The sequence below is a fragment of the Oncorhynchus masou genome, chromosome 29, assembly GCF_036934945.1.
Source record: "Oncorhynchus masou masou isolate Uvic2021 chromosome 29, UVic_Omas_1.1, whole genome shotgun sequence".
Classification (NCBI taxonomy): Eukaryota; Metazoa; Chordata; class Actinopteri; order Salmoniformes; family Salmonidae; genus Oncorhynchus; species Oncorhynchus masou.
The window spans coordinates 37754557-37774307 of NC_088240.1; the positions used below are offsets into that span (position 1 = coordinate 37754557).

Sequence of the window (19751 nt, forward strand, 5' to 3'; positions counted from 1 at the left end):
GATGAGAATAAATATTGCATGTGGTACACATTAAGCTGTCATCCAGGAAGAGAGAGGGAGAGATGGAGAAATCCACCACTTTACATTCTGCTGCTTGCGCTACACTTTGCCTGCTCTTGTCACAATTGTCACATCTTGATGACTTTCTCCCCCCTCGTGTTCTTGCTCGCAGTCAATTGCAATGAATGACAGCCCTGCTGCCCCGTATAGAGAATTATTTAGGGTGATGTAGTATGTACTCCTGGGAGTTACTGTTTGTATTTCTGATCGTGATATTCGTTTTTGTTTTTTTTATGGAGTGTTTGTTCATTCAATAAAGCCAAATTCACTATGGATTTGATCTATGTTTGTTTTCAAGTATTTGTACTTCATGAAAGAAAGTTGTTAGCGAAAAAAAACAATTGAAAAAGCCTGTTGTTAGCATGGCCTTGTTGTGCAGCTTGAGAAAAGAGAGCAAGAGGATGCTCTTAATTAAGCCTCTTCCCATTGTGCCGGTACCGCTCTGCTCCCCTCAGCCGTGAAGAGGGAAACAAGTTCACAATATTGGTTGTGATGTGAGAGAGGCTGAGGTTGTGTGCTGGTTGCTTGCCTCTCAGGGCTGTATGTATTGCCTCTCTTCGCCTCTCCATCCAGCCGTGGCCACGAGGAGCAGAGAGCTTCTGCACCCGTGTCCTCACAGGAGTGCACCACTGGGAGGATGAAAAGCGTCCCACAGAGCCCCTGACTTCCCAGCCTCAAACGGCACCGTGAGCTCATACATCTCATTTCCTCCCTCCACTGAGGGAGGAGGGGTGGAGAGCTGGTCGAGATGCTGCGTGCTCCAGAGCATTCAGCGGGAACTGAGAAACAGAGGAGAGGGGGGGGGGGGGTAAAGCCTCTGGGTTGTTATTGTATTAGTTGGTGCATGGCATGCAAGCCAGCAGCAGCAACAGCAGACAGATGGGGAATCGTTCAGCTGTGTGTGTGTGTGTGTGTGTGTGTGTGTGTGTGTGTGTGTGTGTGTGTGTGTGTGTGTGTGTGTGTGTGTGTGTGTGTGTGTGTGCGTGCGTGCGTACTTTCCAGGTTCAAGTGCTGAGGAGCTTTGTTTGGCTGTGTGTCTGTCCACCTGTGGGTGGGTCAGTAATGAAGTAGTGGAGAGGGAGAGATTGTTAGAGGATTACTTCTCAGTCCTGTCAGCATTCAATTGCATCTGAAAGGAGGCCACTCTGGGCCTAGGTGCTGGGTCCCTTTGTCCTCACCTTTTTACAGGCTTACCTGACTAAGCAGTGATAATGAAGCCGGTCCGTATGAATGCACGGCCGACACAGGCCCAGGTCACAGGCTCAGGTAACTGCACCTGTACTTTAGGAGCTCCCATTGTGTCCTACCTCCTGAGTCGTTTAAGCAGATCAAAGCTGTGACAAAGCCCAGGGCAGCCCCAGGCAGGCGGAAACACAGGAATGATTCCCTCTTCAGGATTCTCTCACAGAACAAGACAAATAGACAAGGCACCCCTGTGGGAAGTGTTCATTCCAGCCTACTGTGTGTTGGAAGCTCTTTTGTGTTTAGTAGGTTGTCATTACTTTACCATAGGGTTGTTCCGTTGAATAGACAGACGTATTGTAATTGCTGCAGGCGTGTATTGTAGAGCTAATAACCTGTGTTAATTTAGGTGTAGTTATTGTCAGTTTATTGTGGAATAAAATATGTAGGCTATTAGGGTATCGAATAACAGCATGTTTAGGATGTGGCTGTTTTGAATAATCTAAATAACATGACCGCAAGAAAATACCGTTAGAGTATTATGAAGACATACCAGAAATATGCATAATTTGATGAATATATATTAGGTTGAATAGAGATTAAAATAAATACATTTAGAAATAGAAATCGTTGGAGGCCGGTTTTAAAGAAAATATTGATGTATTATATTTGCTTTTAAATGATTATATACGGAATATATATACATACTTTTTTTAGGAGACGAGCAGGAAAAGCAGCAGAAACCTGGCTCGTTCCCCAGTCTTGTTTGAGGCTTTTAGGCCGGTGAGTGATTAGCAGAAATAATGTCCCTGTCACCCTTAATCACATTAAAACGTGGTTAACATTTAATTTTTCCTACTTGATATGCAAAAATTTCCACTAGATTTGCAGCGAGGGCCATTGAAATTCCATTATAAAAATAATAAAAATTTCAGGCGTCATTTGTTCAGAGAAGGAGATCTAGATTTGAAAGTGCTGAATCTTTCTATTAGCAGAGCTGTGAGAGATGGCACTCTATACTGAGGCATAATGGGACAGTGACAAGACACACACACACACACACACACACACACACAGTGTCTTTTCTTTCACAGTCTTTTGCTCTCTTCCCCCAGTAATGTATTGTATCTACTTTGATATTTTGGCATCTTTGACAGTGGTCACCCTGCTTTTACAAACAACATATCTGAACTCAATTGCACAGCATGTTAAGGAACGTGTTTTTTTCTCAAATAGTACGGGTACTTTGAAGCATTCTTGGATTGAGTCAACACTGTGTAAACTGTATACTGAAAGTGAAACATTTCGACAATAGAATATACATTTTATTTGCCAGTTTCTGATGAATTAAGCTCGGCATTGCTTAGATTGTAGAGTTCATAGTTGAGACAGATGGCCCAGACTCGGTACCAAGTTGTCAGTGCATTAAAGATACAGGACATAGACCCATCTGAGTGCAGACAACTTTTCACTTATTAACTGCACGGTCTGACTTTGACATGACGGACTGACATCACATGACACTTTGTACGCCATTATTCACCAATGTATGCGTGATGGAATAGCCTCTTGGAGAGGAGCAATATTTTTGATGTTTTGGCATGAACATTTACCCTATTCATTTGTCAAGACGCGTTCTCACACAAATAATTGGAGAGGATGTAACTACTGTAAAGTGGCGTGACTAGACAGTGGTGAAGTTCCTGAAATTGGTCGGAGAAGAGTCATGTTGACAGAACATCAAATCTCTTAATTGACAGTGCTGCGTTGCCTCTGTTGGGAGAAGGGGGTGTACCTTGTTCCCGTGGCAAGGTGTTTGTCTGCTCCTGTGTCACTCGATGCGAGGACCCAGGGACCCTCGTGCTCATTTGGCGCTCACATTCTCCATCTCGGCGTCCGCATTATTAAAATCATCCCTCAGCGCTCCACCAAGAGCCTCTTTGTTACTTGGCTGGCGAAGCTCGCTTCTGTCAAGTCTTCACCAATTACAGTCGCAGGTACAATGGTCTATTCACAGGATCACAGCCCTTGACTGGTGTGGGGAGAGTGATTTGTGAATCATTATTCGGCTGCCTGTAGAGAATGCGATACCTGAGGAATGCAAATAATCTGCCAGCCAATAGATGGCTGGGCTCCGGAAAGTGACAGGCTACAGCTGTTATTATCCCAGATTAGATTCTTTTCCCCTCTTGGAGAGGCAGTCATCTCCTTGGCTTTCAAGCTGGAGGTTTCCACTAAATGTTGTTTCTTTCCCTTCATGGGAAGTGGTGGCCAGCTCATAGTGGCGGCTGTCAAATCCTCAACTCTCGTTTAAGCGCATCACAGCCTCACTCTTAGCAGGAAGGGAAATATTAGGCGATGGTTCTAGATAGATAGTTATGTTTACTGCAGAGGGAATCCATTGATGGTGTAAGAAGCGATTTTGGCATCACTCAATAAGATAAATTTAAATGATCAAAAAAAGCATCCAAGCAAACCGCTGCTATGACATTTCCCTGAAGTTGTCATTCTTTTCCCATATTTAGCATTGATTGTATTGTTGTAAGCTGTAAGCGGTAGAAATACACTAGAGTTGATTGACTGCACCAGTGATCCAATAGCGAGATGATAAACGGTTGACATTGTTATTGGAATAGCTGTGGCATTGAGGTTGTGCGGTCACTCCCTGCCTTTTGATTTATAGGTTTTTAAACAGGAAAGTAGGATTACAGATAATGACAGGGGCCTTTAGAATCAATCTAGAAGTCTGGGAGCTCTCTCTGTCGGGCCCAAAGTGTTAAAATGGGTCTGTGTGATGCTACTCGTTGGGTTTCGTCCAATCCCAGGCCAGGCTGAAAGCGTGTGGGGCTAATCTCATAATTATCTGACCCCCCCCACCCACCCCCTCACACATTGTTCTGGCAGAGAGTTACCATTAACTGTGAGGATATCTTTGTCCTGCAATGTCAGGTGTCCCGCTGAGTCACAGGGCAGAAAAACCTCTTAAAACGGCTTTAAGGGAAGTGAATAACTAAGACGTTCATAAGTGGGAACACTATACTTACATCCATCCTGCAGGCCTTAGAGCAATTATTGGACTGGGTGCTAACGGTTTGAAATAAATCTACTTGTCCTTTACAGTAAAGATTCAACCAACAGTAAGGATGGATTTGGGGTAAAACATTGCAATTTTAACTATATAATTGTTAACAATCTGCTTTTTCTTAATAGGATGTTATTGCATGTATTCTTTCATACCTACACATGACATGTCACATAACCGTAGTCCTGAACTGGGAACTTGTTAATAACCAAAACTTAGCAACAAAGTGAAACTGTGCAATCGCAGGGCGACCTTGGCAGGGCAATGTTCCGAAACGGCATGGTAAACAGGCCGGGCTGTTCTCTCATGAATATGCATAGGCCAGCCGACGGATAACAAACGCTACTCTGTTCTGTTCTGTCAGTCAACACCAAAACCACGAAGCTCCATCCTGCCTGTGTTGTTGTGTCTACTGTCCAGGTTGGTGAAAATCAAGGAGTGGGTGGACAGTCACGACCCCGGGGCACTGGTCATCCCCTTCAGCGGAGGAGTGGAGAGTGTCCTGCAGGACATGAGTGAAGAGGAGATTCAGAAGTACTGCACCGAGCACAAGGCTCAGAGGTTAATTAGCATTCAGTCTCCCCACACTTTATTATCAACTGTGCCCTCCACGCACTCCTTTAATTACATGCGCTGATAGAATAATAAATGGGAGAGTAATTACCATTATAAAGCAAGGATCCCTCTCTTAACGGGAACAACTCAGTCAAAGGGTTTTCTTCTAAATTAAGTTTTTAACTGTCATCTGTCATCTACAGGTATAATTATAACTTGGGCATTTTGGGTGTATTGTTCGTATGTGAAAACCTCTATGGAGGAAGAGAAATTGTGACAGCAGATTTTTTTTTCCCGAGCTCTGAGAGACGTTGGGATGAATTCTTAAAGGTGCTAAATGAGACGGCAAGCATGCCAATTAATCAAAAAAAATCACTGGAGAATTAAATGCTCTATGTTAAACGAAGTGATCCTATTTTATTTATTTAATGAGTTTATATGCCGGGATTGATGTGGTCTTGCCAGAGAGGTGGCTACGAATCAAAGCAATACTAAAATACCCTAAATGACCTAGCATTTACAGCACCGTGAACAACATGAAAATTGATATTGCTTTCACCCTGCTTATTCTGACAGCGTTCTGACAAGGATCATCAAGGCTGGCTATGGAGCCCTACAGTTGGAGTACTTCTTCACAGCTGGACCAGACGAGGTCCGTGCGTGGACCATCCGGGTAAGACCCTGTCCCAGCGGCTGTCCGCGCCGCGAGCCGTTCCACCCTGCTGGCATCCAGCCTGATATCAGCCACTTTCAACTTTGTCATGGTCCTGCTTTAGCTAGTCATTACAGGCCAAGGATAACTTCAATTACTGGTGAGCTGCTGAACAGTGAAAGTGGGGGGCTACATTGATTGAGGAGGGCAACAATTGATTTTGCCCATTACGTCCTGAGAATGTTTCCATCCAGCGCAGATCTGCCTGCCCTCCTCCTGCCGCGGGAGATAAGGGGCCCTAGCATTGTGCCTGCCTAATCTGTGTGACGGGGGTTGTCTGTGCTGAAATTGATGTGGCTTTTCATTTGACCATTTGTGGGCCCTGCTGGGGGCTCCTCCTCCCTGTGTCTCAGTTTACTGAGCCCGCCGAGAGCCTGGGTGACACTGAATCACAGGAGGATTGACATCGATACAGATGTTGGCTCGGCACACTGGTATTGTGCAAATGTTTTAGAGGGAATAAAGGGATTAAGGGCCGTCCTAATAATGTGTTCTACCTGTCAGGAGTAGCATACCGATGCATTGGTTCATCCTAACACATGTAAGTAACGTGAGCAGTGTTTAAGACAACTAGCTAAACTGAAAGTATGTACAGTACGTTCTTAAGAAAAAAGACGACTTTGAGCTTAAAGTTTTTGATTGACAATAATATATCAGCCACCTCCTCCCAGCCATGAGTGATGTCCTCGGTGTGTTTAGGAAAGTAACAGAAGTCCTCCAAGCCTTTCTCTCCTGTGGGCTTGTCTCCTTTGACATAACTGATTACGGCTAGCCTTGATTGTGCGTGAGAGGCATTTAGTCTGGTAAGCATCAGTGAGTAACTATATTAACCCAATACATCTTACATTGTAAAAACTGCACTCTGTAACGTGGTGCTGCTAAGCCCTTTAGCATGCTTTATTAGGCAGCCTCGAGGTGACCATTATCTATCAGGCTGCTCTGCATAGCTGTTAACTACTATGATGTGTACCTCTTGTAGTGTGGCATAGGACAAAATCATCCCCTAATCTATTTTTCTCCACCTAGACAAACCTTGATGCTGATTAATGGTAGTTAAACTTACAAGCACTCCGTCAATGAGATTGCATAGGGATGGTAATGTATTGGAGTCATTAAATACACATCATTCTTTTGGCATGAAATATGTTGACCCCAACCTGATTATATACATAATTAAAGGTGCTCAACAGTTTCGAGGCACAGTGCTACAGAGCAGGGAGAGGGAGAGAGGGAGAGCAGGTCGACAGGCACAAGTCATAATGATGCAGAGCAGGAATGTCACTTATTTGGGTCATTTGTCAATTTCCCCCAGCATTATTTCAATGCATATAAATTGCGTATTTTATTTTAGACAGTTGTGACTTCTAGTGCTAAATGGGATTTAATGTAGAAAGAATTTATAAAACAGTTAGGGAAAACAGTTGTTTTTGGTACTCGGAATGGACATCTAAAACAATCAGTTTGATGGTTATTCCATTATAATGTATGTTCCGTTTAAATTCAAATGTATATTCCATAAAGGGAACTTTTCCATTTCCTTTCAATCATCTGCTGTGCTATGAAATCCTTTTGAGGAAGTTCAAACACAACAAAGGGGAGGACGGTATAATATTCTGCAAATACATATGCAGACAGTATACACTGTATATAAAATATAGTGAACGTTTCTATTTCAAAATGGTCAGGTATGATACAGCCAGGTCAATATAGTGTCTCTCCCACTGCAACACTGCCCCTCTCGCTCTCTGACGACCTGAGGCCAGAGTCACAACCCACAATGAGGCAAGATTGCTTGGACAGAAATCAATAGCACCCTGGAATGGGAATCAGAAATTGCTGGTGGGCATTGATAGCAGCTCTGACTCCTTATCGGCCTCAAGGCTGCTCTACCAATGCACAACGGTGTGTAGTGCTATCCAGAAATCAGGAGCGAGGTAAGAATAACCCCCAACACACCCCCTAGCCATGCTCACTTCACCATCCCCCTATCAAACAGCATGTCAGTCCTGTGCTGTAATCCATCTTCTCCAAAACAATTAATTTACCTTGTGTGTCCTTTCTCTTTCCTCCTCCTGACAGAAAGGAACCAAGGCTCCACAGGCAGCCGGCAAGATCCACACGGACTTTGAGAAGGGCTTCATTATGGCTGAAGTAATGAAATTTGAGGATTTTAAAGAGGGAGGCAGTGAGAACGCTGTCAAGGTGAGCCGTCGGGGTGCGCCAGGAGATGAGGGAAGTCTCCTGTGATCAGTGGAGCTGACAGTCACCACACTGCTCGCACTGCAAATGCTCTTCACCTTTACTCAGGGGAAGAAATTACTGCACACACTCCGCCAGCGCACCTGACAAGCCAACTGATTCCGTCTCTAAACACTGCAATTCTACTCCTGCTGCACATATCTTTATCCCAATCTGCTCTAACAGGCTCATGGTAGGCCTTTCTTATACCTCAGACCAGCCGCTCAGAGGAACTCTCGGTACCCCACCAGGCGTTAACCAGCCACATCTATAGAGCAGACCGTTAGCTTTACACTCTCTGCCGCCAAATCCCCAAGCAACTGTAGCAGCACTGTTACAGCGATATATAAAGGGGCAAGTTAAATAAAGTGTGACTTTTTTTTTTTTTTTTTTTACATATGGACTGTTTCACAGATGAACAGCACATAAGTGTGGCCTGCATATCTTCTTTTACAACTGCCAATGTAACTGCCAATGTTTGTTTTGACCTTTTTACTGGGATGTGGCTTTTAAATGGGCTCTGCTCTGTCAAATATAATCACTGTACTTCATGGTGAATTTGTGAAGACAATAGCTCTACGATAAATACAGCAGGTTATGTCGCTGAGCGCTTAAAGGCCCAGTGCAGTCAAAAACGTGATTTGCCTGTGGTTGTACATACTTCCACACTATGAGGTTGGAATAATACTGTGAAAATTATGATAATGCCCTTTTAGTGTAAGAGCTGTTTGAAAAGACTGCCTGAAATCTCAGCCAGTTTTGTTAGGATTGAGTTTTGGCCTGCCTGGTAACATCACCAGGTGGTAAATTGGTTAATAGACCAATAAGAAATAGTTCCAAATCTCTCTGCCAATAACAGCTAGTTTTGAGTTTGCCCCTCCCCACTCAGACCACTCCCCAACAGTCCCAGCCAGTTTTGTTTCTTTTTGTCCATTATAATTTAAAACAATCACAGTAAGGTACTTAATTTTTACCCAGAAATGATTTGATATTGAGATAAAAACGGCTGCATTGGATCATTAAACATTTTTATTCTCAGTCTATGAGTGCATGGAAATGCTCAGGGTAACTGTAAGACATTGGCTTCAACTACAACACCTCTCGCCGGCCTGGTCGAGTTAATGCTATTGGGTCTTGCGTTTTCTTTTTTCAGAAGAAAGCTCGGGGCAAGGAACAACATTCCAAAGTGTTCCATGTCACACAATGGACTGTAGCAATTTCCCGACACCCACCGTGACTAGTGTGTCTGATGCTGTTGGTTTGTCTTGTATGGTCCTGCCCTTGACACAGCAGGACATGAATCTGTCCGTGTCAGTGGTTCGCACGTGTCTGGAGGAAGTGCCTCTATTGGTTTACCTCCAGAACCTTGACTGGCATCTGTTATTAGTGGGTACAAAGCCCTTCACAGTCCTATTATGTAGATAGTCGTGGTACTTAAGCTTCAAACACGATTCAACTTGACCACCAGCCAATAGCTGTTGATGACATCAAACCATGTGGTAATTGGATACTTTTTAACCTGAAATTGGCCTGTGGCTTCTGTTTTAAAATGAAGCAGGTCTAAAAGTAACAGTGAGTAGTTGTTTCACCAATGGAATATATGGATTAAACAATTAGGGATGTGGACAAAGTGGAGATCACAGAGTTTCTAGATGAGTATCAGACAGTAATCCCTCCTAAATCCTGTGCAGGAGATGTGTGATTAGCACTGGCAAGGAGTGCAAGCTTGGCATACTGACTCCTAATGTCACCCAGTAGATCTCCAAATCCTCTGTCTGGCAGATATCCATGCACTACATTACTAGCCCCGTAGGGATCTGGAAATTACCAAAACATTTGAATAATTCAATAATATTTCACCTCAAATGTGTATAAATCCTCTAATGTATTGCTGGTTACTAGTTCCTAAAGTGTCAGGAGAGGGTGAAATGTGCAGGGCTCTAGGGGTTTGAACATGATTGTTATAGAAGCCTGACGTCAGAGCCTCAGGTCCTGTTGCATGCTCTCCTTCCAATCCCCGTTCCCTCGTGTATATGTGGACATGGAGCATTTTTGACTGCAGCATTAAGGCCAATGCTAGTTCATGTCAGTTGTGGGAATGGGCTGTTTGAATAGGCCAGTGTACAGGGATATCACATTATTAGTAATCATATCTGCTTAAGCCAAGCTTGCTCCTCCAGATGGCTGCTTTCAAGTGCAAATGAACCAGTTAGACGTGTCTGGTTTAATACATACTCTGGAATCACAAATAGCCATTGATTCCCCCCCCCAAGCAGTGTTTCTGGTGCTATAGAGTCTGGATTAAATGGTCTCCTGAGCCTTTAAAGGGACATTGATTCTTCTAATTAATTGTGCTCTGTGCAGAACCAGAATGCATAAACCCATCCGTATTAGCACTTCAAGTCAATTATTTTGAGTTTGCCCGGGAAGGGGAACAAACACATCTAATGTATACAAAAGAAATGTTAGAACTTATTTTGTTTCCTTGAGAAGTATGAGGTTGCTATAATGAAGAGCGTTATTAACATTTTACTTGTACATATGAATGGAAATTGACAGAGAAGAGGGTTATTCACTCAGTGGGAATCTAGTCACCCCATGAATAAAACATGACTGTGTGTATATGCTGTTTTCAGGAAAGAGTGAGATGATCACGTGTGTTCATTGCTAATTTACTATTTATAGCCATTTCTTGTTTTTCATTACTGTCATTAATTAGGTGTTGTGTTTCTCTGTTTTACAGGCAGCGGGGAAATACAGACAACAGGGGAAAACCTATATTGTGGAGGACGGAGACGTCATCTTTTTTAAATTCAACACGCCGAACCAGCCCAAGACTAAGAAGTGACTCCGTCACAGTCTGTTGGCTACCAGAATGGACTGTGTCGTTAGATAATTCGTCTTCTTTGTTTTAGACAGAATGAAGCTGGAGATTGTGATTGATACCTGCCAGGTCGGCTCAGTCCTACCTACTGCCCACTCTGCCACATTATCCCTGTTTGTTTTTGGTTCAGGAGAATTCCATACAGTCCGCCTTGCCAAAGAACAGGTCCACTAAACGTTGACAGCTTTTGGTAGGAGCATTTGAAGAAGCGTATTACTCTCTTGATACTTCATTAATCTCCATCACTGGTGCCAGGCCTGACACAGCTGACAGCAGGGACAATGCGACCTGCTCCTCTCCTCCTCCCGGAGATAATGCATGTTTTACAGTAGCCCAGATGTCTATACTCAATAAAACATTTGACAAAACCAGCCTGTGTGTGTTTGGGGATGTCTGTATTGACTGGCGCGCGGGTTGCAGACGGCGATAGTGGGTCCTGCTGGCAACTGATTACAGAATTAAAAGACACAGTTGACAGTGGCTCTGGCAGAGAGAGGACAACCATAATTGTATCTGTAAAGCGATTCTTATTGTAGAGGCCTAAGTGTGGGATATTGATTATTTCATACAAGAGAATTGGTCAGGTGAAATTGTGTTTGAATGAACCTTTCCTCTCCATGGTTAGTTCTGATATTCTGAGATGTTCTGTATTTAAAGAGACTGCTTATAAATGTGCACCCCATTATTATTGAGAGTGCCATTATCATTAGACTTAGGTATGCCTGAAGGCAGTTTTTGTAATAATTCCTCTGTGTCGCCATTCTACTGAATGACCGGGAAAACGCAACAACTCAACCAAAACAATTTCCATTCGAATAGTCTTCACAGAAGTCTTTATATTAAATTCTGAAAAGAAAATAGAAGTCACAATTCGGGAGCACAACTAAAAAAGAAAAACACAAAAAAAACATTCCTAGTCCAACTGAAGTAGTGTTTTTCTCACCTGTATACTTTGTGTGTAAGTGTTTTTGAGGCATTTATGCTGATGGAATGGTATGGCTGGAGCTGCGGACGCTGTTGCAAAGTGAAATTGTCTGCTCCACAGGAGTGAGAACACAGAGCGGATCAAGCTCCTTCGCTGAATATCTTGCCTCTATAAATACCCCTCTCTGCAGAGAACAAAATGGCCTTCTCGTAGAGGCACAAAGATTGAATAAAAATTGTCATTTCTCTGGAAGTGCATTGCATGCACTAGCTTAAAGAAATTGTGTGTTGACCAAACAAAGACTGCACAAACCCTGCAAAGCATAGTGTTTGGCATTGAAATAAAGTTGTATTACTGTCTTCAAGATATAATCAAAAATAGAATCATGACCAAAAACTAGGATCATGTTTGATAGGGGATGTTGAGGGTGGAAGAAAATGGATGGCCTGACATACTCCTGTAGAATTCTCTCATATAGTGCATAATTCATGGTTCCTTCTATTAAGGCAAGTCGTCCAGGTCCTGAGGCAGCAAAGCATCCCCAAACCATCACACTACCTCCACCATGCGTGACTGTTGGTATGAGGTTTATACCGTGGAATGCAGTGTTTGGTTATCACCAGGCATAATGGGACCCATCTCGTCCAAAAAGTTGACTAAATATATCTAAAAAAAGCACCTGGAAGATCACCAATACTCTTGGAAGAATGTGCTGTGGACAGATGAGTCAAAAGTCTAACTTTTTGGATGACATGGGTCCCATTTTTCCCGTGGAAAACCAATCACTTCATTTCCACAGTAAGAACCTTATACCAACGGTCAAGCATGGTGGTGGTAGTGTGATGGTTTGGGGATGCTTTGCTGCCTCAGGACCTGGACAACTTGCCTTAATAAGAAGGAACCATGAATTCTGCTCTGAATCAGATAATTCTACAGGAGAATGTCAGGCTATTCATCTGTGAGCTGAAGCGGAGCTGGGTCATCAGCAAGACAATGATCCAAAACACACAATCAAGTCTACATGAAAATGGCAAAAAAACAAAAAAACAATTTAGAATTTTTGGAATGGCCTAGTCAAAGTCCAGACCTAATCCCAGGATGTTTTGGCAGGACATGACACGAGAAGTTCATGCTTGAAAATCCATAAATGTCACTGAGTTAAAGCAGTTCTGCATGCTAGAGTGGGCTGAACCCCCCCCACAGCGATGTGAGAGACTGATCAACAACTACAGGAATAACAACCACTTATTGAGTGTAAGGGGGCAATTACTTTTTCACACAGGGGAATTGGGTGTTGCATAACTTTGTTAATAAAATAAATCAAATAAGGATACTTTGTTTTTGTTCTTTGTAAACTCAGGTTCCCTTTATCTAATATTAGGTTTTGGTTGAAGATCTGATAACATTCAGTATCAAAAATAGAGAAAATCAGAAAGGGGACAAATATTTTATCACGGCATTGTAGGTCTTGCGGCTTTACAAATCTTCCTCCTACAGTAGCCCCATTTAAGAACACTCAACAACTTTCACTGGCCATCATAGTTGCCATGTACAGTGGGGCAAAAAAGTATTTAGTCAGCCAGCAGTTGTGCAAGTTCTCCCACTGAAAAAGATGAGAGAGTCCTGTAATTTTGATCATAGGTACACTTCAACTATGACAGACAAAATGAAGAAAAAAACCCCAGAAAATCACATTGTAGGATTTTTAATGAATTTATTTGCAAATTATGGTGGAAAATAAGTATTTGGTCATTAACAAAAGTTTATCTCAATACTTTGTTATATACCTTTTGTTGGCAATGACAGATGTCAAATGTTTTCTGTAAGTCTTCACAAGGTTTTCACACACTTGCAGGTATTTTGGCCCATTCCTCCATGCAGATCTCCTCTAAAGCAGTGATGTTTTGGGGCTGTTGCTGGGCAACACCGACTTTCAACTCCCTCCAAAGATTTTCTATGTGGTTGAGATCTGGAGACTGACTAGGCCAATCCAGGACCTTGAAATGCTTCTTACGAAGCCACTCCTTCGTTGCCCGGGCGGTGTGTTTGGGATCATTGTCATGCTGAAAGACCCAGCCACGTTTCATCTTCAATGCCCTTGCTGATGGAAGGAGGTTTTCACACCAAATCTGACGATACATGGCCCCATTCATTCTTTCCTTTACACGGATCAGTCGTCCTGGTCCCTTTGCAGAAAAACAGCCCCAAAGCATGATGTTTCCACCCCCATGCTTCACAGCAGGTATGGTGTTCTTTAGATGCAACTCAGCATTCTTTGTCCTCCAAACACGACGAGTTGAGTTTTTACCAAAAAGTTCTATTTTGGTTTCATCTGACCATATGACATTCTCCCAATCTTCTTCTGGATCATCCAAATGCTCTCTAGCAAACTTCAGACGGGCCTGGACATGTACTGGCTTAAGCTGGGGGACACGTCTGGCACTGCAGGATTTGAGTCCCTGGCGGCGTAGTGTGTTACTGATGGTAGGCTTTGTTACTTTGGTCCCAGTTCTCTGCAGGCTATTCACTAGGTCCCCCCGTGTGGTTCTGGGATTTTTGCTCACCGTTGTTGTGATCATTTTGACCCCACGAGGTAAGATCTTGCGTGGAGCCCCAGATCGAGGGAGATTATCAGTGGTCTTGTATGTCTTCCATTTCCTAACAATTGCTCCCACAGTTGATTTCTTCAAACCAAGCTGCTTACCTATTGCAGATTCAGTCTTCCCAGCCTGGTGCAGGTCTACAATTTTGTTTCTGGTGTCCTTTGACAGCTCTTTGGTCTTGGCCATAGTGGAGTTTGGAGTGTGACTGTTTGAGGTTGTGGACAGGTGTCTTTTATACTGATAACAAGTTCAAACAGGTGCCATTAATACAGGTAATGAGTGGAGGACAAAGGAGCCTCTTAAAGAAGAAGTTACAGGTCTGTGAGAGCCAGAAATCTTGCTTGTTTGTAGGTGACCAAATACTTATTTTCCACCATAATTTGCAAATAAATTCATTAAAATCCTACAATGTGATTTTCTGGATTTTTTTCCTCATTTTGTCTGTCATAGTTGAAGTGTACCTATGATGAAAATTACAGGCCTCTCATCTTTTTAAGTGGGAGAACTTGCACAATTGATGGCTGACTAAATACTTTTTTTGCCCCACTGTATGTTCTATAATCTTGTGTAAATTAAACTACTGGGGGTATTTTAGGTTAATTATTGTGTGAGTGAAACCATGAAGTTACTCCAGGGACTACAGCGGGGGCTAAAGACATTCCTTCACATTCTTTTTAGGCAAGAGTGGTGTTGTTGTTGAGTGGTGTTGTCTACTTTGAGGCCCATTCATCTAGTGTAGTTTTAAGGGCCTAGGATTGACAAATTGTTCTCTGTGGTCTGCCATCAGTGTTTTGTTTTTCATATAATGGAGTGACAGTACATTTCTTAGGAAAGGTAATAATGTTATTTAGAATCGTACAGATGTACCCCTTAAGAAAAAACACCATAAAAGGATTCTGGTCTTTAATCAAGTCATAAGTAGGCCATTTTGGTGTTTAATACCAACAAGCTTGCTATCGCAGGGCTAATTTGGTCTCTTTTCTGTAAGGGAACTCCACATCTGCCTGTATATCATGTCTTGTTAAATAGTTTCCATTAGTAGAAGGCAAATCATTCAAGCTGTCTAATTTAGCTGTCTAATACAGGCTGTATCACAACCAGCCGTGATTGGGAGTCCCATAGGGTGGCGCACAATTGGCCCAGCGTTGTCCGGGTTTGGCCGATGTAGGCCGTCATTGTAAATAAGAATTTGTTCTTAACTGACTTGCCTAGTTAAATAAAATAAAGGTTCAATAATTATTATTTTTAATTTAAAAAAAAGTAAATAAATGTTTTTAGACTTTATTGGAGAACAGCTTTGATGTTACAGTGATCTCTCTGCTTGCTTTACTGTAAAATGATTCTCACATTTCACACTTGGTTTAATAACAGTTTGTGGTATCATATCTGACATTGAAATGATTTAATGTGTTGAAAGTAGTTATATTTTTAAGTCTAGATAAATTACAATGAATTTGCAGAATGAAGGACAGTAGTTGGATGTAGGGACATCAACAACGATTAGTAGCTGTTTGGGCCCTCTCTGTCTATTGGTACAAACGTTCTGTCAGCATCATCAATCAAGTGGTGCCACTCCGCCCAGAGGCTAACCACAATGGCACCAAATCAAGAATGGCAGAGAGTAAAAAGCCAGTTCTAAAAAGTGCACTCATGAAAGACCAAAGCCTGCTATTGTAAATCACCAGCCTGGTCTCATAGACTAGACATAACATAGTAAATGAAAATCTGGGACACTCAAATTAGTATGATATGTTACGTTTGGTACGGTTACATAAGACAGAAGGTTACTTATGACAAATAACGTGAATGTCTAGCAAACCAAAGGTTGCGTGTTTGAATCTCATCAAGGACAACTTTGGCATTTGAGCTAATTAGTTTGAAACTTTGAAACTACTTTTGAGCTACTTTGCAACTAATTTAGCATGTTAGCTAACCCTTCCCCTAGCCCTAACCATTTAACCTACTCCTAACCCTAACCTTAAAGGACTCCCCGCAGAGGAAGTTGCCACCTCTATTTTGATGTAATTTCCTGTCATAGTGAGGAAACGCACGTTTAGGTTCCCCCTCCAAAGACTGACGAAGGCTACTTATACATATTCACAAATCGGGTGTGAGAATTTCCACGTGGAATTGATTAACATCAACAAATAGGCCACTGACAGCTGTCAGTGTAGCTAGCTAGCATGCTAACCTTATCTAGCTAGCTATCTTGCTAACCTATCTTTTTTTTTTTAACTACACCGTATTCAAAGATTAGACAGCTGGCTCTATGGCTGGTTCTGGAGCTGGACTTAAACAGACGGAAGCCACTGGCCTATTTTAGATGTCAACATCTATTATCTCCAAAGTTTTGATATCTTCCATTAATTGCGGCCACAAATCTGCCATAAAAATAGATGATGACGATCTATTTCTATGAGATGATGCTCCGTTAATATGGATAACTATTGAAAGATAGCTGATATGCGTTTTCTACACTGTAATGGACACAGTGTAATCTTTGGTAGCTAGGCTGCTGGCAGGCTTTGGTACATCAAAGCCAAGCCAGCCTGTGCTCATGGTTTTCACATGGGAAGTAAAATGATAGTCTACAATGACTTTGCTCACGATCAAGCACGCCGCAAATGACTTGATAAGTTCCTTGAATTTTCTTTTGTGGGTGCCTTTTCATTATCTAGATAGACACTTGTGGTTTCTAGCTAACGTTACACCAAACAAAGCAGTGAAGCACGTAACGAAGAAATACTTTAGTGGCCAAAACCATTCATCTTGGGGTGACGGGGGGAGTGGTTTTGCAATGCTATCATATCATGCAATTATACCATTTTACCCGCAAAACACCAGTCTCAACGTCAACAGTGGAGAGGCGACTCCAGGATGCTGGCCTTCTAGGCAGAGTTCCTCTGTCCAGTGTCTGCGTTCTTTTGCCATCTTAATATTTTATTTTTATTGGCCAGTCTGAGATGTGGCTTTTTCTTTGCAGCTCTGCCTAGAAGGCCAGCATCCTGGAGTCGTCTCTTCACTGTTGACGTTGAGACTGGTGTTTTGCAGGTACTATTTAATAAAGCTGCCAGTTGAGGACTTGTGAGGCGTCTGTTTCTCAAACTAGACACTCTAATGTACTTGTCCTCTTGCTCAGTTGTGCACCGGGACCTCCCACTCCTCTTTCTATTCTGGTTAGGGCCAGTTTGTGCTGTTCTGTGAAGGGAGTAGTACACAGCGTTGTACGAGATCTTCAGTTTCTTGGCAATTTCTTGCATTAAATAACCTTCATTTCTCAGAACAAGAATAGACTGACGAGTTTCAGAAGAAAGTTATTTGTTTCTAGCCATTTTGAACCTGTAATCGAACCCACAAATGCTGATGCTCCAGATAGTCAACTAGTCTAAAGAAGTTTTAATGCTTATTTAATCACCACGACAATTTTCAGATGTGCTAACATAATTGCAAAAGGGTTTTCTAATGATCAATTATCCATTTAAAATGATAAACTTAGATAAGCTAACAACATGCAATTGGAACACAGGAGTGATGGTTGCTGATAATGAGCCTCTGTACTCCTATGTAGATATTCCATTAAAAAATCTGCTGTTTCCAGCTACAAGTCATTTACAACACTAACAACATCTACATTGTATTTCTGATCAATTTCATGTTATTTTAATTGACAAAAAGAATAATTTTCTTTCAATAACCAGGACATTTCTAAGTGACCCCAAACTTTTGAATGGTAGTGGGTGTGTGTGTGTGATATATATATATATATATATATATATATATAGATATAGAACCAGTCAAAAGTTTGGACACACCTACTCATTCAAGTTTTTTTTAAATCTTTGCTATTTTCTACATTGTAGAATAATAGTGAAGACATCAAAACTATGAAATAACACACATGGAATCATTTAGTAACCAAGAAAGTGAAACAAATCTAAATATATTTTATATTCTTCAAAGTAGCCACCCTTTGCTTTGATGACAGTTTTGCACACTCTCGGCATTCTCCCAACCAGCTTCATGAGGTAGTCACGTGGAATGCATTTCAATTAACAGGTGTGGATTGTTAAAAGTTAATTTGTGCAATTTCTTTCCTTCTTAATGTTGGTATAGAGAAGATAGCCCTATTTGGTAAAAGACCAAGTCTATATTATGGCAAGAATAGCTCAAATAAGCAAAGATAAATGACAGTCCATCATGACTTTAAGACATAAAGGTCAATCAATCCGTAAAATTTTCAAGAATCAAGTGCAGTTGCAAAAATCATCAAGCGCCATGATGAATCTGGCTCTCATGAGGACTGCCACAGAAAAGGAAGAACCAGAGTTACCTTTGCTGCAGAGCATGAGTTCAGTAGAATTACCAGCCTCAGAAATTGCAGCCTAAATAAATGCTTAACAGAGTTCAAGTAAAAGACACATCAACTGTTCAGAGGAGACCGCGTAAATCAGGCCTTCATGTTCGAATTGCTACAAAGAAACCACTACAAAAGGACACCAATATTAAGAAGAGACTTGCTTGGGCCAAGAAACATGAGTAATGGACATTAGACCGGTGGGAAGTCTGTCCTTTGGTCTGATGAGTCCAAATTTGAGATTTTTGGTTACAACCGCCGTGTCTTTGTGAGACCCTGAGGAGGTGAACGGATGATCTCCTTATGTGTGGTTCCCACTGTGAAGCATGAAGGAGGAGGTGTGATGGTGTGGGGGTGCTTTCCTGGTGACACTGTGTGATCTTTATAGAATTCAAGGCACACTTGAGCATTCTGCAGCGATACACCATCTCATCTGGTTTGCGCTTAGTGGGACTACCATTTGTTTTTCAAAAGGACAATGACGCAACACACCTCCAGTCTGTGTAAGGGCTATTTGACCAAGGAGGAGAGTGATGGAGTGCTGCATCAGATGACCTGGCCTCCAGAATCACCCAACCTCAACCCAATTGAGATGGTTTGGGATGAGTTGGCCCGCAGAGTGAAGGAAAAGCAGCCAAAAAGTGCTCAGCATATGTGGGAACTCCTTCAAGACTGTTGGAAAAGCATTCCAGGTGAAGCTGGTTGAGAGAAAGCTATGAGTGTGCAAAGCTGTCATCAAGGCAAAGGGTGGCTACTTTGAAGAATCTCAAATACAAAATATATTTGGATTTGTTTAACACTTTTTTGGTTACTACATGATTCCATGTGTTATTTCATAGTTTTGATGTCTTCACTATTATAATATTTTTTAAAGTGTTCTACTCCGCTAGCCAGCACCTCGCCTAAATAGGTGTGTGTTTCTTTCCCCTCTAGATTCACCATTATTCTACAATGTATGTCTGTCTAGCTGGCTCCAGAGTAGCACAGCGGTCTAAGGCACTACATCTCAGTGCAAGAGGCGTCACTACAGTCCCTGGTTTGAATCCAGGCTGAATCACATCCAGCCGTGATTGGGAGTCCTATAGGGCGGCGCACAATTGGCCTAGCATTGTCCGGGTTTGGCCTGGGTAGGCCGTCATTGTAAATAAGATTTGTT

At 42.2% G+C, this 19751-nt stretch overlaps 1 protein-coding gene across 1 annotated transcript in view; it reads left to right on the plus strand.

Moving 5' to 3' along the window:
* The window catches only part of LOC135519513 (obg-like ATPase 1), a 42975-nt gene extending 31907 nt beyond the window's left edge, over nt 1–11068 (plus strand). Inside the window, exons 8-11 of the mRNA XM_064944743.1 lie at nt 4745–4885; nt 5456–5552; nt 7671–7793; nt 10573–11068. Of these exons, the coding sequence (XP_064800815.1) occupies nt 4745–4885; nt 5456–5552; nt 7671–7793; nt 10573–10677 (466 nt within the window). The 3' untranslated portion in view covers nt 10678–11068. The remainder of the gene's footprint in view (nt 1–4744; nt 4886–5455; nt 5553–7670; nt 7794–10572) is intronic.
* The last annotated feature ends 8683 nt before the right edge of the window (nt 11069–19751 follow it).